At 51.6% G+C, this 17,912-nt stretch overlaps 2 protein-coding genes across 3 annotated transcripts; one reads left to right on the forward strand and one right to left on the reverse strand.

Annotated features, from left to right (window-relative positions):
• Positions 1-298: 298 nt before the first annotated feature.
• On the reverse strand, positions 299-15,084 carry Rbcn-3A (rabconnectin-3 alpha). Of its 2 annotated transcripts, none has more exons than XM_020950024.2 (15): positions 14,662-15,084; positions 12,196-12,413; positions 11,987-12,135; positions 4,621-11,772; positions 3,488-4,558; positions 3,205-3,429; positions 2,767-3,123; positions 2,446-2,710; positions 2,281-2,374; positions 1,928-2,197; positions 1,776-1,845; positions 1,628-1,702; positions 1,426-1,559; positions 1,278-1,361; positions 299-1,217 (listed from the first exon to the last, which is right to left on the reverse strand). In XM_020950024.2, exons 1-15 carry the CDS (start codon positions 14,746-14,748, stop codon positions 1,017-1,019), a joined length of 10,452 nt encoding a protein of 3,483 aa, XP_020805683.2. In that variant the 5' UTR covers positions 14,749-15,084; the 3' UTR covers positions 299-1,016. The 2 variants fall into 2 exon arrangements, with proteins under 2 accessions (XP_020805683.2, XP_086692341.1); XM_086836215.1 differs by having other exon boundaries at positions 3,202-3,429.
• Positions 15,085-15,123: 39 nt separating this feature from the next.
• Positions 15,124-17,261, forward strand: Spx (Spliceosomal protein on the X). The gene is made up of 3 exons (XM_020950025.2): positions 15,124-15,301; positions 15,367-15,450; positions 15,521-17,261. The coding sequence occupies exons 1-3, from the start codon at positions 15,268-15,270 to the stop codon at positions 16,423-16,425; spliced, it is 1,023 nt and encodes a 340-aa protein (XP_020805684.1). The 5' UTR covers positions 15,124-15,267; the 3' UTR covers positions 16,426-17,261.
• The last annotated feature ends 651 nt before the right edge of the window (positions 17,262-17,912 follow it).

The following is a 17,912-nucleotide window of genomic DNA, read 5'->3' on the forward strand; positions in this document are numbered from 1 at the left end:
AAAAAGAAAACAACAACAATTGTCGGCAGAAGGCAAGTGGGCAAATTAAAGTTGTCCATTTAGCTATATTGTAGATGATTTTTAAATCTAGCCAGAAAATAGCTAGTATATCATTGAAACTTATCGATTTATTTTCGTGGCGGCAACTGATCGACTATTTAAATTCAAATTTAAATTCAAATGTTTTGGTTAACTGATATGGAGGGTACCGATTGCCTATTTAAATTTGAATTCAAATTTGGCAGTAAAATTAGATACTAGGTAAATACCAGATGCTCTCCAAATAAAAATCCTGATGTTTTTTCATTTTATTCATTTTGCACTTTATTTAGTTTTTAGTTAATTCATTTAGGTTCGTTTTAGGTATACATATATCTTGTTTGATTCAACAACAGACAAATTTGTAGCACAAAGCTCAACACAAAGACAAACATAGATCGTAATATATATTCGTAAGCATATCGTTTTACCATACTGTCGAATGTCTTGTATATCGTATAATATAATAATTAATAATTGATTTAAAGAATATAATAGATGTATACAATATATATATATATATATATATATATATATATGGTATCTGTATAGTAGTGTATGGTATATATATATATATAGTCTGTTTAGGAAATACTCATCGAACGTGAAACAAACCAGTTCCTTCGCATTAAATAGCAGAACGGAAGGGGAAACGGGCAATAACACGTATGCAAACAAAAATGGTAAATATTAAGTAGTAAATAGTAATATAAAACATATATATATATATATCTGTATGTGTGTGTTTGTGTAGGAAAAATTCAAATATAATGTAAAATGTTACAATAACCAACGATTAACAAAGAAAATACACATATTTAGGACACTCAATTCGTAATCCGCTTGCCGAGCCGCTCGCACACACTAACAGACAAAGCACTGACACGGACATGGACATGGCTGCGGCAACGGCAACGCGTACGTCCCGGCTCTAGCAATAGCTCTAGCTAGCAACAGATACGGATAGAATACAGCTTTCAATACACGGAGTGAACGATATTGTCCTTCTCAACCAGCAGACGGACCTTCATGCAGCCATCGGAGCCGCAGGAGAAGAGCCGTCCGAAGGGGTCAACGTACACCTGGCTGACACCCTGGCCGGTATGCTTGAAGAACCCGTTCTTGGCATGCTCATGGGGGAACGTGTTGATCAGCATGAACTGATTCATGTCCCAGATCTGTAAGTAATCGACGAATTAGAAATGGAAACTATTTTTAGGGGAAACGGGAAAATCTACCTTAATGTCACCCTCAATGGAGCCAGTGACAAAGAACTCCTCATGGGGATCCAAGGCAATGCACTTGATGGTGCTATCATGGGCCTGCAAGGATTAGAAGGAGGAGGATGAGTATATACTGGTCCTGCTGCTGGTTCTAGTCGCTCACCTGATAGCGATGGCGCAGTGTGCGCTGCCTCACATCGAAGACGCATACATCGCCGCGCTTGCCGCACGAAATGAGCACCTGGTGCTGTGGTGCAAACACCAGACAGGACGAGCCCTGGTCGTGGCAGGTAAAGGCTGCAAAAGGTTGGAAATCGGTATCAAGGCACTATTTACATAATATCACCCTCAGGTGTCAAACTCACCCGATACACAGGACTTCTTGTGGGGCAGGAGCGTGTCCCAGATGTTGATGTTCTTGTTCTCAGAACTCTGGCCAGCTGTGGGCGAAAGGAGATTTAACAGAGTTAAGTAAATATAGCTAGAATGCCTTTTCATATGCAGACAACTCACCGCTGGCCAGTAGACTGCAGGAACCCAGGAATACGAAATCGGACAGGGCCTTGTTGTGGCACTGATAGCTCTGTGAATGGCAAGGAGAGAAATAAAGTAACCGAGGGAGGTGAGTGGGTCACTGGGGAAGAGCATAACTGCTAGCAACTCACTATAAACGAACGATTGTTTTGTGAGGCAATGCCCGCCTGCCAGAGGCTAAGCTTGCCGTCGCCATCGCCGATGCCGAACTTGTTTCCCTGCTCCGAGAAGCGACAGCGCGTCACCTTGGCAAAGGTTCCGGACTGACGGGGCGAGCAGACGGGCTGCTGGTGGCCCCACTCCCAGATCTGCACGGAGCCATCTTGGCCGCCGGTCAGGTACAGTGGCATCAGCGGATGAGCGCTCATACGCTTAACATTGTCCACCTTGTGACGCAGCACCTGGAAAGAGATTCATTCATTATTTCAAGGCTCCACAATGAGCTAATCCAGATAGGGCGTCCTGAGTAAGGAACCTAACTCACCATGGATGTGCCGCGACCGGATTGGGAGGCACTCTGCGTGCTGGCATTGGACTCGCTGTAGGCGTTGCTGCTGCCGCCTCCGAATTGGTTGTTCCTGAGGAAATGTAATAGAAAAACATGATGAAGACATGATTCTAGGTCAGATAAGACTGTGGTCAGACTCACTGATCTTGCGTCTGGATGATGAGGAAGGAGGAGCTGTTGGTGTCGGCATCCTTGGACATGCTCATCATGTCGTAGTCGCACTCATCCTCATACCAATTCGGCGACTCGAGCAGAAGCGAGATGTCAAACTCCTGGATCTCTCGGGGATTGGCAAAGGCAATCATCGAGGAGGTATTGTTCTTCAAGCAGAAGGACAATATCGACTCGTGGTCCTTGTGAATGATCCGGATGTGGTCGGTATTCTCGTTGGTCGAATGCGATTGACCTAATGGATGAATGTTAGTTATTGTGTATGTCATACTTCAAAGCCAAAGTACTCACCTTCGTCGGTCTCGTTGTCGTGCTGGGTGTGATGGGAGCTGCGCGTGCTCGGCTCCATGTTCTTGCCAAAGATGCTCTTGATGAAGACCTCCTGGGCGGGCTCCTGGCGCACCAGATAGTTCCATAAACGCCGAATGGGACCCGTGGCCGAGCCCGAAACGAAAGGCGTGTTGTCCTTATTGAGCAACGATCGATACTTGTGGATGGCAAGGCCGCTGATGCCGCTCTCCGAATGACAACCGGGTATGAAGTTGCGGGACGGCGGACCTCGCGCAATGAGGTCGCTGAGGGCAAAGTCCTGCCATCGGTTGAGTGTCCGCAGCACCTCGTGCGAGAGCGGACTAATCACGGGCAGATCTGTGAGGTGGAGGTGAGACAATATAGAAATGCGATGCTTAGTGGATGATGGATGAAAGAATGGGGAAAGGCTACAACTACCCTGCAGCTCGATGCCGGCCACCTTGACCAGCTCCTGGATCTTGTGCGTGCTGATCTTGATGAGGGCCAGGCGTAGAATGCTCCACGAGTAGGATGTGGGATTGGTGTGCTCCGTATTCTCTTTGGCCTTCAGCTGGGACCGGCTCACATTAACATCGTCATCGTCCTCCTCCTCTTCCTCATCCTCCGACTCGTTGGAATCGTCAGTGTCGTAGTAATCGCATTCTGGAATGGATTAGGCATTATATAGGGAAGTCGTAAGGTTCTAGCTACTTGGACCTACCGGTTGCGGGTGGCTTCGTGAGGAAGTAGGAAAGCATGGACGTCTCCGGTGGCATGAACTGCTCGCGATACGTCGGCTTGTCCTCCTTCATGTTGCTGGATGTGCTGTTCTGACTAAAGCTGCCCAGAATCTTCATGTTCAGCTTCATGCGCTGCTTGGTGATCGAGGTAACCGTGTTCCACACGCTATTCTCGTCTGCCGGTTCCTCGGAGGTGGACCCAGTGCCGCCACTGGTTGCTCCGCCAGCTGCTGCCGCTGCCATTTGACTGGCGGGCTGTGTCGTCGCTGGCTTGATGAGCAGCTTCTTCATACCGCCGCCAAAGAGCGTGGACCAGGTCTCGTTGCTAAAACTCTGGCCACTGAGGCGGTAGAGCAGACGGCTGTCGCAGGTGGACAGGGAGTAGATGAACAGCGCCATGTACGTGGACACGAAGGACTCAAGCAGCAGCACGTTTAGCTTTGGTACATCCTCATCCTTCTCGCGGGCCAGCAGAGCCCGCAAATTGGTGACTCCTGGCCACTTGGAGGGCGTGGTGCACACACCCGCCGGCTCGTCCGTGGAATACTTGCGCCGGCGTCCATAGGCATTTCTGCTACCCACTAGGTAGCTGCACTCGAACGACGAATTGATCTTGGCTATGTTCTCGATGCCGGGACTGGCATTGAAGGCCGAGCTATTGACCACAAAGCTCTCGGAGTCGCAGAGCGACTGGTAGATGCAGGAGGAAAGCGCCACCGCCAAGTCGCGCAGCACAAAGATCTCACTGAGTGCCGAGGGTTGGATGCCCGGGAAAGGCAGTACCTTGATGATGCTCTGTAGCATGTCCACCGTCTGCGACTGAAGGTACTTGATGGGATCGGCAATCACGGTTTTGTTACCTGCCACACAGGCACTCAGCAGGGGAAGCGTGGTGGGGAAGGGCAGCGGGCTGAGCAGCTGCTGCTGGGTCTTCTCCTGCTGCAGCTCCTGGAGCAACAGCACCAGTTCCATACGAACCGAGGCCAGACCACCACCACTGGCGCCGTGCAGCGAGCAGTAGCTCAGCAGAGTGCGCAACAGGGTCTCGTTGGCTAGAGGGAAGAATGAAAGTGAGCAATAAATGGGAAGATATCAAGGCATGGCCACCACTTACCCTTGAGCCAGCGCTTACGCTTGGCTGCTCGCATCACCTTAGCCTCAAAGTCCTGTTTATCCTGCATAAGGATCTCGTGGAGCGTGGGCCGTTCCGTGCTGCCGGGGCAGATGCTGGCATTCATCTCCTTGTCACGCGCCTCGGTATCCGCGTCGCCGGTATCGTGGCCCGACTGCTCCGACTGGCTGCAGTAGTTGCACAGCTGCTTAAGGGCCTCCACCTCGCGCTCCAGCCACATGTAAAGCTGGTAGCGCAACTGGCCGCCATCCACTTCGAAGCCGGTGGCCAGTGTCGACAGCTCCTCCATGAGGATCTTCAGGCAGGCCACGAACTTCAGTTGCTGGGCCATAATGTCCATTTTGGTGTCGCCGCCGTTGCCATTGCCGCCGGCCTTGCCCCGGCCCAAACCTGAGGCTCCTGCCTGCGGTGGCTGCGGCGTGGCCAGCTCTGGTTCATCGATCTCCAGGTCAGGATCCACCTCTTGGTCTTCTTCGTCATCGTCCCACTTGATCTCGAACTTGGCCTCCGGCTCACTGGCCGACACGGGAGCGCCCCAATCGAAAGCGTCCGCTGTACTGGTCGCTGAAGCGGGCGTGGCTCCCCACTGGTCCATGATACCGGTATTGATTAGCTCCTCCTTGCACTGCTGGGCACGCTCCTGGGCCAGACTGCTGCCGGCCACACTGCCGCTGGTGTCGTCGCTAATCTTCATGGGCAGCTTATTGAGCACCTCCAGGGCCAGGGCGGGGCAGCCGCTCTTGAAGTGACCGTGGGCGGTGGTGAAGTACAGCTGCCGCTCAATGGGAGTAATCGAGTCCTCCAGCTGCAACTGCTTGTCGGAGCTGGCGGCTGAGCTGGGAGCAGCATCGCCGGCGTAATTGAAACCGGAAAGGACGACGTGGGCGATGCGCTTCTCCTGCGCCGACAGGGCGATATTCTGCCGGATGAGCAGTGGATGGGTGCGCAGATAGATGTAGAAGTTAAAGACATTTGGATTGGTAGCCTGCGGCTCGGGACGCAGCAGGTCCTCCTCCTTGTAGCTGCTGTGCAGGCTGCCGACGCCGTTAAGAAGTAGCGTGTTCAGGCTCTCCTGGTACTTCTTGATGGTCCAGTAGGTCATCGATCGCAGGAAGGGATCGGGATGGGCACGCGTTAGGTCACAACGGCCCGTCTCCATATCCGTTCCGAGAACATGTTCATGCAGCAAACGATGGTAGTAGCAACCCTCGGCATCACCCTCGTACAGCCGGGCTATGATGAGGGCCAGCTGAAAGTCCTCCAGCTTGTTCATGCACACCTCAATGGCATCGTTGAGGCTGTTGGCTAGCAGGAAGAAGGCCACTGCATGCTCGAACCGCTGCTTGCCCAGCAAAACGAATGCGTTCTTCAGCGCCGCCTTCCGCCAGCGGTCCTCCGCGAAGTTGTTGCCAAAGAAGGCAGTCATCTTCTCATCGCGACGCGACCGGAACAGACCCCATACTAGGGACTTCTTCTTCATGGCCAAATAATAGATGGCTGCATCCAGGGGCTCCTGCTTCTGCTGGTAGGCGCACTTGGCCAGCTTCTCCACACAGCGACGCAATGTGTTGATGTTCTTCAGCCAGTAGCCCATGCCCAGGTCTCGAAGCGTGGCCCAGCGCAGATCGCCCTTGGTGTAGCTCGGTATCAGGTTGAGTAACTCCTCCTCGCTCTCCGAGTGGTAAGCCCACACGATGTTGGAAGTTCCTACGCCCTGGCGCTGGAACTGGGCCCGCTGTTGCAGCGGCAGGCAGCGCAGCAGGTAGGTGAAGTGCTTCATGGCCAGCAGGAAGCGCAGACCGCAGTCATCCAGTGAATCGGTGCTGGTGCTGCCGTCCTTGATGGCTCCCGAGGATGCTCCACCGCCGATGCTGCCTGCTCCGCCACCACCCAGACCGGACTTGCTCTGGTCGGCGGCAAACTTGTCGGAGAAATCGGTGTTACAGGTGGCCACCGTGTCTGCGAGGGCCAGCAAATGCATCTGGTCCAGCGAGGAGAGGCCAGGCAGATGTGTATGGGTGAGGAGGCGCGACAGGAGCTGACCCTGGCGCGGGCCAAAGTGCGAGATGGAGTGCTTCTCGGGCAGCGAGAGCCTACGCTCTTGGCGCTTCTTCTCCTCGCCCTCGGACAGCAGCTCGTCTAGGTTGTCCTCCGAGTTGTGCATATCGAAGAGCTCGTCGTAGTCCTTGTCGCCCTCGGCGCTGTTCGTTCCCTGACCCGGTGTCTCCCGGTCCGCGTTTAGCAGCACCCACAGCGGCAGCGGCGGAATCGAGTTGATCTCCGCGTAGTCCAGCATCAGCTCCTCGGGTATCTGGGTCGTGCTGCCACGGTGCTCTGCCTGGATGTTCTGCTCCGCCGTGTAGCTGATGCTCAGGGTGCGGGATCGCGACCAGCTGCGTTGCCTGGCATAGCCATCTTCGTCCTGCCCAGCTGCACTGGAACTGGTTCCGCTCATGCAGCGCACGAGGTGCGCTAGGATGGCCTTCACCCAGCGGATCTTGCCGCAGTTGAGGAGCTCCATCAACTGCTTGGGATGGTACTGCGGCAGCACAGGACAGGCAATGCGTGAGGCTTGGAAAAGGCCAAAGTCCGTCATGTAGTCATCGTTGCCGCCATCATCCTGACCGCCACCACCGCCGCTGCCATAGTAACCGCCAGCTCCACCGCCGCCACCGCCTGCTCCGCCCGCACCGCCGTTCATATTGGCCATGCTGGTGTTGCCCAGGCGACGCTTCTTGTCGTGCGACAACAGCTGCAGATTGGCGGTGCTCACCTTGCTGATCAGCGGCATGGAGGCCACGTTCTTCAGTCGCAGCTGCGTCGACTCATTTGCCAGGGAGCGCAGATCCTCGTCGCGCAGATTGCGGGTATCGGGCACATCCTCGCCAGCAGCGGCCGCCGCGGCAGCTGCAAAGTGCGAGGAGTAGTGCGGCTTCCACTGCGAGTAGACATGCATCTCCGAGTCCATGGCCACCACAAGGATGCCGTCGCGCACCCACGAGATCTGCATGGGCAACGGCGGCAATCCATCGGCGGTCTGCAGGTCGATCTGGCGCAGCTTCATCCACCGGATCTCGTCCACAAAGTTGGGCTGGGCCAACGAGCTGGCCTTCCGTAGTATGGGCCTGTTGACGGAGCGGGATTCCTTCATTGCCTTGATGTTGGCCTGGGCAATGTCAGAGCTGACGGGCGTGTACAGAAGGATCTTGCTGCCCACGGCCACGGTGAGGATATGCGAGCCGTCCTCCTTGCTTACCCAGTCCAGCTGCACTAGATGCTTCTGGGTCAGCGGGCAGGTGTTACCGTTCTCTGCGATGCTCTTCCTCAGCGACTGGAGGGTACTAAAGCTGGGCACGGTCAGCAGACCGGAGGCCACCGTCGACGATGGCGGCCTGTTCACAGCCAGTTCTGGGGTGGTCTCACCGCTACGTGGCGTACGCGTCTCCGGATCATGGGCAAAGGTGTGCAGGACCTGGTTCAGACGCTGCTTCTTCGCCAGCAGGCGGCTGTCGTGCAGGTAGCTCAGGTCGATGCCGTGACCAATGTTGATGCGCGGCAAATGGACATTCTTCAAATGGATGGTATCCTCCAGTACCCACTCGCTGCCGCCGGAGCTCTCGCACTCATAGATGGCTACGCATAGGTTGACGTATCGCGAATCCGGATCGGGTCCCTTGTTCGGACGCGTAAAGCTCTTGCCGTACTTGTACGCGCAGGCTATCCGGCCGGAATAGGCGGCACTGATGTTCAGGGGCTGGCCGGGAATTTCAATAGCAGAGTGCTGGATGCGGCTGAACATTTTCCACTCGCTCCAGTGATAGGCATCCCCCTCGGGATCCTCTTGATCAATGGGCTCACATTTCCAGAAGCGCGATATCGAGTCTGAGCAGGCGGTCACAATGATGTACGGCGCAAAGCAGGCCGGATAAATGCTGGAGCTGCTCAGGTGTCCGGCGGCGGGCGAGGCATGGATCACGTCCACGCCCTCGGGCAGCGGCAACTCCTGGGTGCACACCTTCTTTGTGGTGATGGAGATGTGCGGTGCCTCGACGTGAGAGCCAAAGTGCTCGGCACCCGTCAGCGTCTCTGCTCCCTGCGACATCCGTCGCGGATTGGGATTGCCATTAGGGCCAGTGCCCGTTCCGGCGCCTCCAGTGCCACCTCCATTCTCCTCGTCCGGCTCCTGGGTGAGGTTGCTGTCCGGTACATACATGGCCGTCTCGGACAGGAAGGAATTCTGCTGCTTGGAGCTGATGACAATGCGCCACATGTGTATGGTGCTGCCGCGCAATGTCTTCTCAATGTTGACTATGTAGAAGGGCTCCTCGAAGTCGGCGTTCCTCTGAAGATCCACAATGGCATCCATGTCCGACTCCAGGAGGGCGTTGAGTCGCGGCTCCTCTAGATCATGTGGATCAGCCAGAGGCGTCCTCTGGCCGCCGGTTATTAGCTGCGCTTGGAATACGTGCAGGAACTGGGTGTTCTGCCAATCATGCTTGGCATCCGAAATGGCATCCAGCTGCAGGATGCAGCCGGGACGAGCCGTCGACTGCTGGGAGACCACCTTGAGCTTGTCGTGCAATGCCGAACGCTGGGCCCGCATTGTCGACGAGGCGTTAGAGATCATCGACGACAGCGAATGCGACTTGTGCAGCGTATTGAGGTTCTCCGAGCACGAGATCTCAGCCAGCAGGGTGCGGGCATCGATCACCGCCTGGTACACTCGCAGATTCTCGCCATCGCTGGCCACGAAGCAGGCGGACGGGGAGTTGCTGTAGCTGCCCAAAGTGGTGCTCGGCAGCAGGGTCGGAATCCAGGCCACGTTGCTGAAGGCTGAGATCTCCGGTGAGTTTATCCTGGCCAGCTCACTGACGCCGCCCGAATGACACAGCGGTCCCACGGAGTCGACGCGCCACAATATCAGCTCCGAGCAGAAGCCCGTTGGCGTAAACACATCCTTGTCTCCATTGGAGCCGCCAGAGGTCCCACCGTTGCCGCCTCCTGCTCCAGTTCCTGAGCCGCCGGATGGTCCGAGGCCTCCGCCGCTGAGAGGCTGCTCGAAGGGTGACATCGGTGACTTGGCCTCCGGCGAGTCGGGCAGGTTGTGGTGCGAGGTGGATACGAGCAGCGGCAGAACCGGGTGGCAGGTGATGTCGTTCACCCGGAACCGATGGCCCGAGGCACGGCTGACGTGGCCGATGCTTAATACTTGTGTGAACTTTGTCTTAAAGGCGAACGTCAGCTGCCACAGGTTGAGGGTGCCGTTCGAGTGCTTCGTCACCATGGACACCGATGGCGACACGTTCAGCGGTAGGGCGCTGGCCCCGGCGGCGGCCGAGTCCTGTGAGGTGCTGCTGTGCTCGGCTGCACCACTGGCCGCTGCACTGGGATCCTGATCCTGGTCAGCGCCAGCATCACCGTCCCTGTCGGCTCCCTCGTCGCCATCCTCGCCGGCATCCTCCTGCTCCTCGTCGTGACGCTCGAAGGTTTGGCCCGAGTGCTGGTCACTTTTTAGCGAGGAATCATCCGCGTTGCCCTTGTGAAACTCATCCTTGCTGCGCACATTGTTTGCGATGTCGCGGAAGGCCAGCGGATGCGTGCCCGTGTTAAACAGGCTGACCGTGGTCGACATGGACATGGCGTCACCCAGCGGAAAGGCCGAGGGTATGCGCGTGGAGAATGAAACCTGCGCCTGCCGGAATGAGCCCGGATAGTAGTCATCCAGCCACTCGATTACCCAGATCAGGTAGCTTCCGTCCACCGGGTGGATGGCGAAGAGCAGGTCAGGGCTCTGGTGCCAGTCCCGTAGCAGGCACTCGATCTTATTGTCCAGGGAGTCCACCAGCTGTGTGATGGGGTGTGCCGGCTCGTTGTTCAACGAGTTCTGCGACGTTGTGTTGGACATGGAGTTCAGGTGGAGTCCGCCAGGTCCTCCGACGCCGCCCATGCCCGTGCCGGCGGTGTGCTGCGAGTAGCGACTGTATTCCTCGCCGCTATCGTCCACTGACACGGATTTGGAGGAGCGTAGGTACTTTTTGTGCGCCTGCGCTTGCGAGTGCGAGCCATGGGCGTCGTCCGGCAGATCCACACCGCCACCACCGCCGCTGGAGGCATTGCCGTGGCCATTCTCCTCGTCAATCACTTTCTTAGTGAGCTCCTGGAGGATGGCCTCTGCCTGCAGCGTGAAATGCATCTCCTTGTTGTTCAGCCAGTGCAGGATGAAGACATTCTGGTTGGCCGGATCGCTCGTCTGCATCGACGGCACCAGCGGAATATCCGTTTCCGCGTTAATTGATGCCGCCAGGTGGAAATGCATCCCGGGCGTCACGCCCGATCCTTGGAAACCGTACGAATGGAAGTCGTGGACGCTGCACGATGATGGCAGCGACGGTATCGGTCCCAGATAATTGCTATAACTGGCTGGTGAGCTGCCCATGGCACCCATTGCTCCAGCCGGGCCTCCGGCGCTTCCACTAGCCGCACCTCCAGTCCCGCCAACAGCTCCGCCGCTGGCATTGGCGCCGGCCTTCATGTGTCGGCGAATATGGAAACAGGTCTTCATGTGCTTCAGCCTCTGCATGAAGCGATGCTTGTGCCGATGCGTCCGGAACTTGGGGTTTTGCGAGGCCAGGGGATCAAACTGGGTCATATTCACCATTCCGTCGTCGGGCAGCACTGTCTCGATCCAGATGCGGCAGATGTTGTCCAGACAGGAGGTCACCAGCATATTGGCCACCGATCCCTTGGGCATATACTTGCTGGTCTTGCGCCACACAATGTTGGATACCGCGCGCGGATGGGCGATGTAGACGTAGGTGAAGTTCAGTTCCCCGCCAGAGCCCGAGCCGGTGATATCATCGGAGCCAGCATGGCGGCCAGATGACGAAGAAGCACTGGCGGCAGCGCCGGAGCCCTTAGCGGGGAATAGAACCTGCTTGTTCTCGTACCAGATCTTCACAAGCCTATCGTTCCGGCCGCAGGTGGCAAACAGCGTGCCATCCGGACTAAATGCCATGTGATAAATGGGTATGGCCGTCTGGCAGCTCCAGATGTTCTCCCACGTAGACACATCATCCGCCTGGGCGTTGTTCGTTTGCTTTGGCTCCTTGCTCTCGCCAATCTCGAACTTGACGCCTGTGGACAGCAAGATATTGTGATTATATCTAAGTGTTTAGAGGGATAATTTATGCTTCTGTGCTGACAACTAGCTTAGGCAGTGAAAAAGGCTTCCTATGAGACAGTGGGAACTGCATCAACACCCCCATTTGAGTGTGTCTTTCCCCCCGCTAATCGATAGTTGGCAGCACAAAAGGGAATGCTGGAGATGCCGAGCTAGATGACCACTCACCCGTATGCTCCTCCTCCTGTTGGTGTGTGGGCGATTTGCTTTTCCACAGCTGGATGTTTGTGCCGCCGGTCAGCAGGCGGGTGCCCTCCAGGTTCCAGGACAGGGTCACCACGCTCGAGTGGCTCGTAAAGGAGCCCGTTTGCACCCATCTAGAATAATGGATTATGGACATTAGATAGTCAGGAGATTATATAGTACTTAGGACTCACCTGTAGTCCAGGAAGTGAGTGTTGTGCTTGCTGGACTCTATCACCGGTGTGGGCTCGAAAATGCATATCTTGTTTTCGTAAGCAGCCGCTATTTTCCCGGTATCGGTGCTGCAGTCCAAGGCGGATATCTTGACGTAGCCATGATTGGCGCCCGGTATGATCTGGACGCGCTCGAATGTGCTTGCTAGGATGACCACATTGCAGCCGGCGGCGTAGGCCTAATTAAAAGTACACAAACAAGAACGATAAGTACGGGTTTCGGTATTCCCTAACTCTCCGGCGAGTTAATCTCTTCCTCTCCAAACTTAACGTTTGTATATAGCCAAAGTTTGTTTGTTCTCGAGTATACATATGTGGTTACGATACTGGTTACCGTTAGCTGGTAATGGTACGGGTACGGTTATATATCGATAACGATTCTCCTCCTCCCCCTCCTCCTCCTCCTCCTCCAAGCCATTCCCAGCCGCTGTCCAGCTTATCAGGCTGCCGGGTTGGCGGCTGACAAGGCTCTTGCCACATCATGTTTGGTTACTTGGTTAGCTAAAGTGTGTTTGATTTATTTGTTGAGCTGTCGCTGATATGCTCATTATCGTGGAGAGAAATTTGAATACCCTAACTTGGCTCAATGGGGAAGGTGGACACTTGTTAGCTTTCCAGGTAAAAAAAATAAACAACTGTATGCGTGCCAAAGTCTTGCATTTTTTACATTTCCAAGGTAGTGGAATGGCTTATGAGCTTTGTAATGATATTTCATTAAGTCGGGCTTTATTTCTACAACTTTTACATTTTTAAAGCAATTAAAATTATTGAAAGGCCGTAAGGTTAATTTTTTGGCAATGTATTTGAAAGATATATTAAATATCAGTGGAAATGGTTGACTCATTACCAATTCGGGAGTAATTAGAGAGTTTGTTTTAGAGATTGGGGGTTTCTTTGTGTGTTATATATACAAGATTTTGAGCCAGATTAAAGCAAATACCTAGAAACCCACAAAAAAAACAAGGGTATCAACAGCTTCGACTGAGATTAGTCACCAGGCGGCTTGGTTTACTAACGTAAAGAGGGTATTAACTTTTCTCCACTTTTTCTCTAGTGAGGGTTTTATTTTTAATTTATTGTTTTGACGTTTTTTACCCCGTTTTTTTTATCTTTTTAAATATAAGTTTACGTTAACATTTTTTGCAGATGTCAGCCGTTACCAGCGATCGCTAGATGGCGCCAGTGGGGCCTGTTCTTTCTAAACACTTGTATTGTCTGTATTTATGTATATACGATACACAATATAAATATAACAAATTGAAATGATGGCAAAATGATATAGCACAATGGCGCGGTCAGAACGGGTTCGCGGGGAGTGGGCCTGTGTCAACAGCGGTGCTGATTACAGAATAGAATGTACACATATACGCCCTCTGGGGACCAGCTGTTTGCGGGGGGCGGTGGGTGGTCAGGCAAGTGTGGAAGAAGAGAGAGTGGGGGGAAGCATTAGAATGGCGAAATGTGCACAGTTAATTATGCTTTTTCGGTTTACAGGAAAACAGACCTCGGTCCTCTAGTATTTCGAATAAACATTCCGTGTAAATACAGACAGGGGCGTAGAGTGTACCCCCCGAAATAGAATTGGATCGTAAAAATCGAAAGGCACATTATAAATGCGTGCTCACGACCATTTCAATATTTTTTGTTGTTTTTTTATGGCCGTTTATAATTCCAATTGCCGTTGACGTGTGATGGAGAGAGCAGCAAAAGGGAGTGGGAGAGCGGGAGAGAGTGTAGAGCAGTGGGCCACTGGGTGAGTGCGAGCGTGGGTGGGCGGGGGAAGGGGGACAACCTGCAGGCTGCAAAATTAGGGCATCAAAGGCCACCTGACCAATCGAAGGGTATACACACACAAACACACGCGCGCGCAACTATCTTACGCATGTCGCTTGCCAGTCGGTGCGTGTGCCTGTGTGTGTGTGGTGCAGCTTGTTTACTGTCAACACTTGACCTTAAAGTGTAAAATGTAATTAATTGCTGGCTAAGTATGTTAATGCTGGTGAAAACAAACGTTTTTCGCAAAAACAAATGCACCAAGAAACACTCATACATCATGCGCACACACGCGCAGCCGAGCAGAGCAGTCACGTTTGTTGTTGTTATCGAATTTACACAAAAAGTTCTCTATCTCATCATTTGCATTTGATTTAATTGACCACCAAGTGTGGCAAAAATGACATATAACCCATACGGAGGCAGTGCACACAGACACACACGCACACCCTGCCAATATGTAAATAAAAACATTAAGACGTGCTCATGTTTGCCAGCGATCGCTTTCTGGTTGGATATCGCCTGGATGGGACACTGGGAGGCTTCCAATTGGAAGCGGAATAGGAATGGCAAGAGCTTGGATGTGGCGGAGTGGAGCGTTGTGGAGGCGGTGGATGATGGGAATATGGGAACTATTCTATTTGCTTAACTTACTGTAAATGGTATGCCTTCCACGGAGCCAATGGCGAAGCACCGGTCGCCCGCATTGCAGGCGCCGCTCAGTATCTGGTGACAATTCATAGTTCCTCGCGGTTGGATATCACATCACAGCGCACGGATCGTAGGGTCGGATTGGGTTCTTGGTTCTTTGGTTTCTAGCACGACTTTTTTCTTGCTTGTAACAAACACAACAAAGTGACATTACATAAAAATTAGAGTTGAGTTCTTGCCACGGCGGCCTATCGATAGATCGATATGGCCCGAAAGGCGGCCAGCGAACTGGCAGATAGTGACCTACTGATACTCTGTTAGCGCCTCTGACAACCTAAATTATGTAGAGCTTTACACGACCCGGACCAATTTTTCGTTTGACTGATTAAAATTAGCCGATTAATTTGGGCTTGCACTATCGATAGCAGCGTGACATCCGATGGCTGTAAAAAAATACTTTTTCTGAAATATACCCAAAAGTATCGACTGGCGTGACACAGAAGAGTGCTTTACAGCACTGTTTACAAACTATCGAACTTTTCTGCCACCTCTAGCGTGCACGTCAAAAAAAGCCGAATTTATTGGTTTTTTGTTTTAAATAGTTTTGAAATGGCGGCAGGTCCAATTGCTGAACGCAACCAAGGTGGGTTTTGTGCTGGGCCCAATTATTTACTCCTCTAAACCCAATTCTTTCGGTTTCTTTCACAGATGCCACCATCTACGCCGGCGGTCTGGACGACAAGGTGTCGGAAACGCTGCTCTGGGAGCTCTTTGTGCAGGCTGGACCCGTGGGTGAGTATTGGCGAGGATTTGACGTGCGCCACCGTACCGTATGCTAATGCAGATGTCCTCTTTCCTCCAGTTAATGTGCACATGCCCAAGGACCGCGTTACACAGATGCACCAAGGATACGGATTCGTGGAATTTCTCAGCGAGGAAGACGCCGACTACGCCATCAAAATAATGAACATGATCAAACTGTACGGGAAGCCGATAAGAGTGAACAAGGCATCAGCGCACCAAAAGAACCTCGACGTTGGCGCCAACATATTCATAGGTAACCTGGACGTGGAGGTGGACGAGAAGCTGCTGTACGACACGTTCTCCGCCTTCGGAGTCATCCTACAGACGCCCAAGATCATGCGAGACCCGGAAACGGGCAAGTCGAAGAGCTTCGCCTTCATCAACTTTGCCAGTTTCGAGGCGAGCGACGCCGCCATGGATGCCATGAACGGTCAATACTTGTGTAACCGGCCAGTGTCCGTATCCTACGCCTTTAAGAAGGACCACAAGGGTGAGCGTCACGGATCGGCCGCGGAACGATTGCTGGCCGCTCAAAATCCCTCGGCGCATGCAGACCGGCCTCACCAGCTCTTCGCCGACGCTCCCGTCAATCAGAACATGATGCCTGGCATGCCCGGGCAGATGATGCCGCCACCGATGATGGCTCCGCCCCCGGCAGTGGTGCCGGTATCGAACAACAATATGGGTATGATAGCGCCGCCGCCGCCTGTACCACAGCCTGCTCCGTTCCCAGCCACGATACCGCCGCCGCCCCTGCCTCCAATGTCCGGTGGCCAACCGCCTCTGCCACCGACGATGGGAATACCGCCGCCGCCCCGCATGATGCCAACGAACGCCTGGGCACCGCCCGGTATGCCAGCGCCGCCGCCACGGCCGCCACCTACCAACTGGCGTCCGCCGCCCGTGCCGTTTGCACCAGCGCCTTTTGCACGGCCCTACCAACCCGATGGCTACCAGTACTAGGTCCTTATTCTAGAATGTAGTTTATATACGAATTCAGACGAGACGCGCGACGTTTGTGAACGTAATTGTAATAGGACAAGGCATGGAAATTATGATGCATCGTATGTTCTTATTATCAGGAGCAGTAAGATTGCTAAAAGTTTTACTTTCTATCATGTTACTTTTATCAAGAGGTCCACATTGCATTGGTCAAGGGTGCTACTGGTTTATGGAATAGGAGCTGTCACAAAATAAATTGGATTTTGATTTATAAACCTAAATAATTGTAAATTTTTGGCTTTCAATGCTTTAGATTGTATATTGCTTCAGATTTTATTTCGAAATAAGTTAGTTTTGCAAAATGTAACAACTCAATATTGATATTTAGCATACTTTTCCTTGCAGTCCTTGAAGATTATTTATATATAATTAAAACTACGAAAAAAAAGTAAAAACTAAAGTAAACGGAGTCTAGTTTGTAAAAAATTTAAAACTGACAAGCTTTCTACATAAATTCTCCGAAATGAATGCACGCAAATTATAGTTATTAAAACTGAACAAGTCGTTAAACATAACTCAAAACTCAGGGAGTTTTTAATGACAGCCTGCATTTTATACTGAAATTACTTAACAAAAATCATTAAATAAACATGCTAAACTTTTATAAAAACCCTTTATAATGTATCTTTTAATGATTAACAATTTTGTTATCGTTAAAGTGTAGTTTTTGCGAATAGAATTATAAACTTCTTGCTATCTGTGCATTATCAATGAATTTAAGAATATATTTACATATTTCCTACGCAATATGCATAATATATTTTTTTCTATAAAGATAAATATAGTTTTTTTCTGTATTAAATTGCATTTTTATTTTAAAAACAAGAAAGGAAAGAATAGTTAGTATAACCTTGCAGTAGAAATTTTGATTATTTTATTAAATTTGAAATTAATCATAACTACGCCAAAAAAGGTTTAATTTTAATTTGGAAAACTGTTCTGTGTTGGTTTTTGCAAGGTGATCAAATCTGAATACTAAATTGAAAATTTTAAATAATTAAAATTTTTTTCGATTTTGAAAAAAAATTTGACGATGTAACCCCTTATAAATTTTTGAAAAAAATTGTAACAAATTTTGTTCTCCCGAAAATGGCCAGATCGATTCAGCTGTTGATGCTGATCAAGAATATATATGGATTATATGGTCGGAAATGATTCCTTCACTGCGTAGCAAGCTTCTGAGTAAATTAGAATACCCTGTAAGGGTATCAAAGTCAGACAGAAGGATATGGCTAAATCAGCTCGACTGCTGATGAATATATATGTATACTATATAGAATCGAAAATGAATTCTTCACTCGATGCCTGCCTAGTTGTTATGCCTCTGAAGTGCACTTTTTTACGACTTTAATATAATAAAAAACAATACAATGACAAAATTAAATATAGAATTATATCAGATATTCAAATAGAAAGGGAGAGGGAGTAAGAGAGAGTAAATACAGGAC

This window comes from Drosophila serrata, unplaced genomic scaffold, assembly GCF_035046125.1.
Source record: "Drosophila serrata isolate PLE 108 unplaced genomic scaffold, ASM3504612v1 contig_276, whole genome shotgun sequence".
In the NCBI taxonomy this organism is placed as follows: domain Eukaryota; kingdom Metazoa; phylum Arthropoda; class Insecta; order Diptera; family Drosophilidae; genus Drosophila; species Drosophila serrata.

Excerpts from the sequence above, each read along its gene's own strand:
- Spx (XM_020950025.2), top strand. The coding sequence starts at position 15,268 with ATGGCGGCAGGTCCAATTGCTGAACGCAACCAAG. Across the intron at positions 15,302-15,366 it reads AATTGCTGAACGCAACCAAG|ATGCCACCATCTACGCCGGC; the intron begins GTGGGTTTTGTG and ends TTTCTTTCACAG. Across the intron at positions 15,451-15,520 it reads TGTGCAGGCTGGACCCGTGG|TTAATGTGCACATGCCCAAG; the intron begins GTGAGTATTGGC and ends TCTTTCCTCCAG.
- Rbcn-3A (XM_086836215.1), bottom strand. The coding sequence starts at position 14,748 with ATGAATTGTCACCAGATACTGAGCGGCGCCTGCAATGCGGGCGACCGG. Across the intron at positions 12,136-12,195 it reads ACTCACTTCCTGGACTACAG|ATGGGTGCAAACGGGCTCCT; the intron begins GTGAGTCCTAAG and ends CCATTATTCTAG. Across the intron at positions 2,375-2,445 it reads ATCATCCAGACGCAAGATCA|GAACAACCAATTCGGAGGCG; the intron begins GTGAGTCTGACC and ends ACATTTCCTCAG.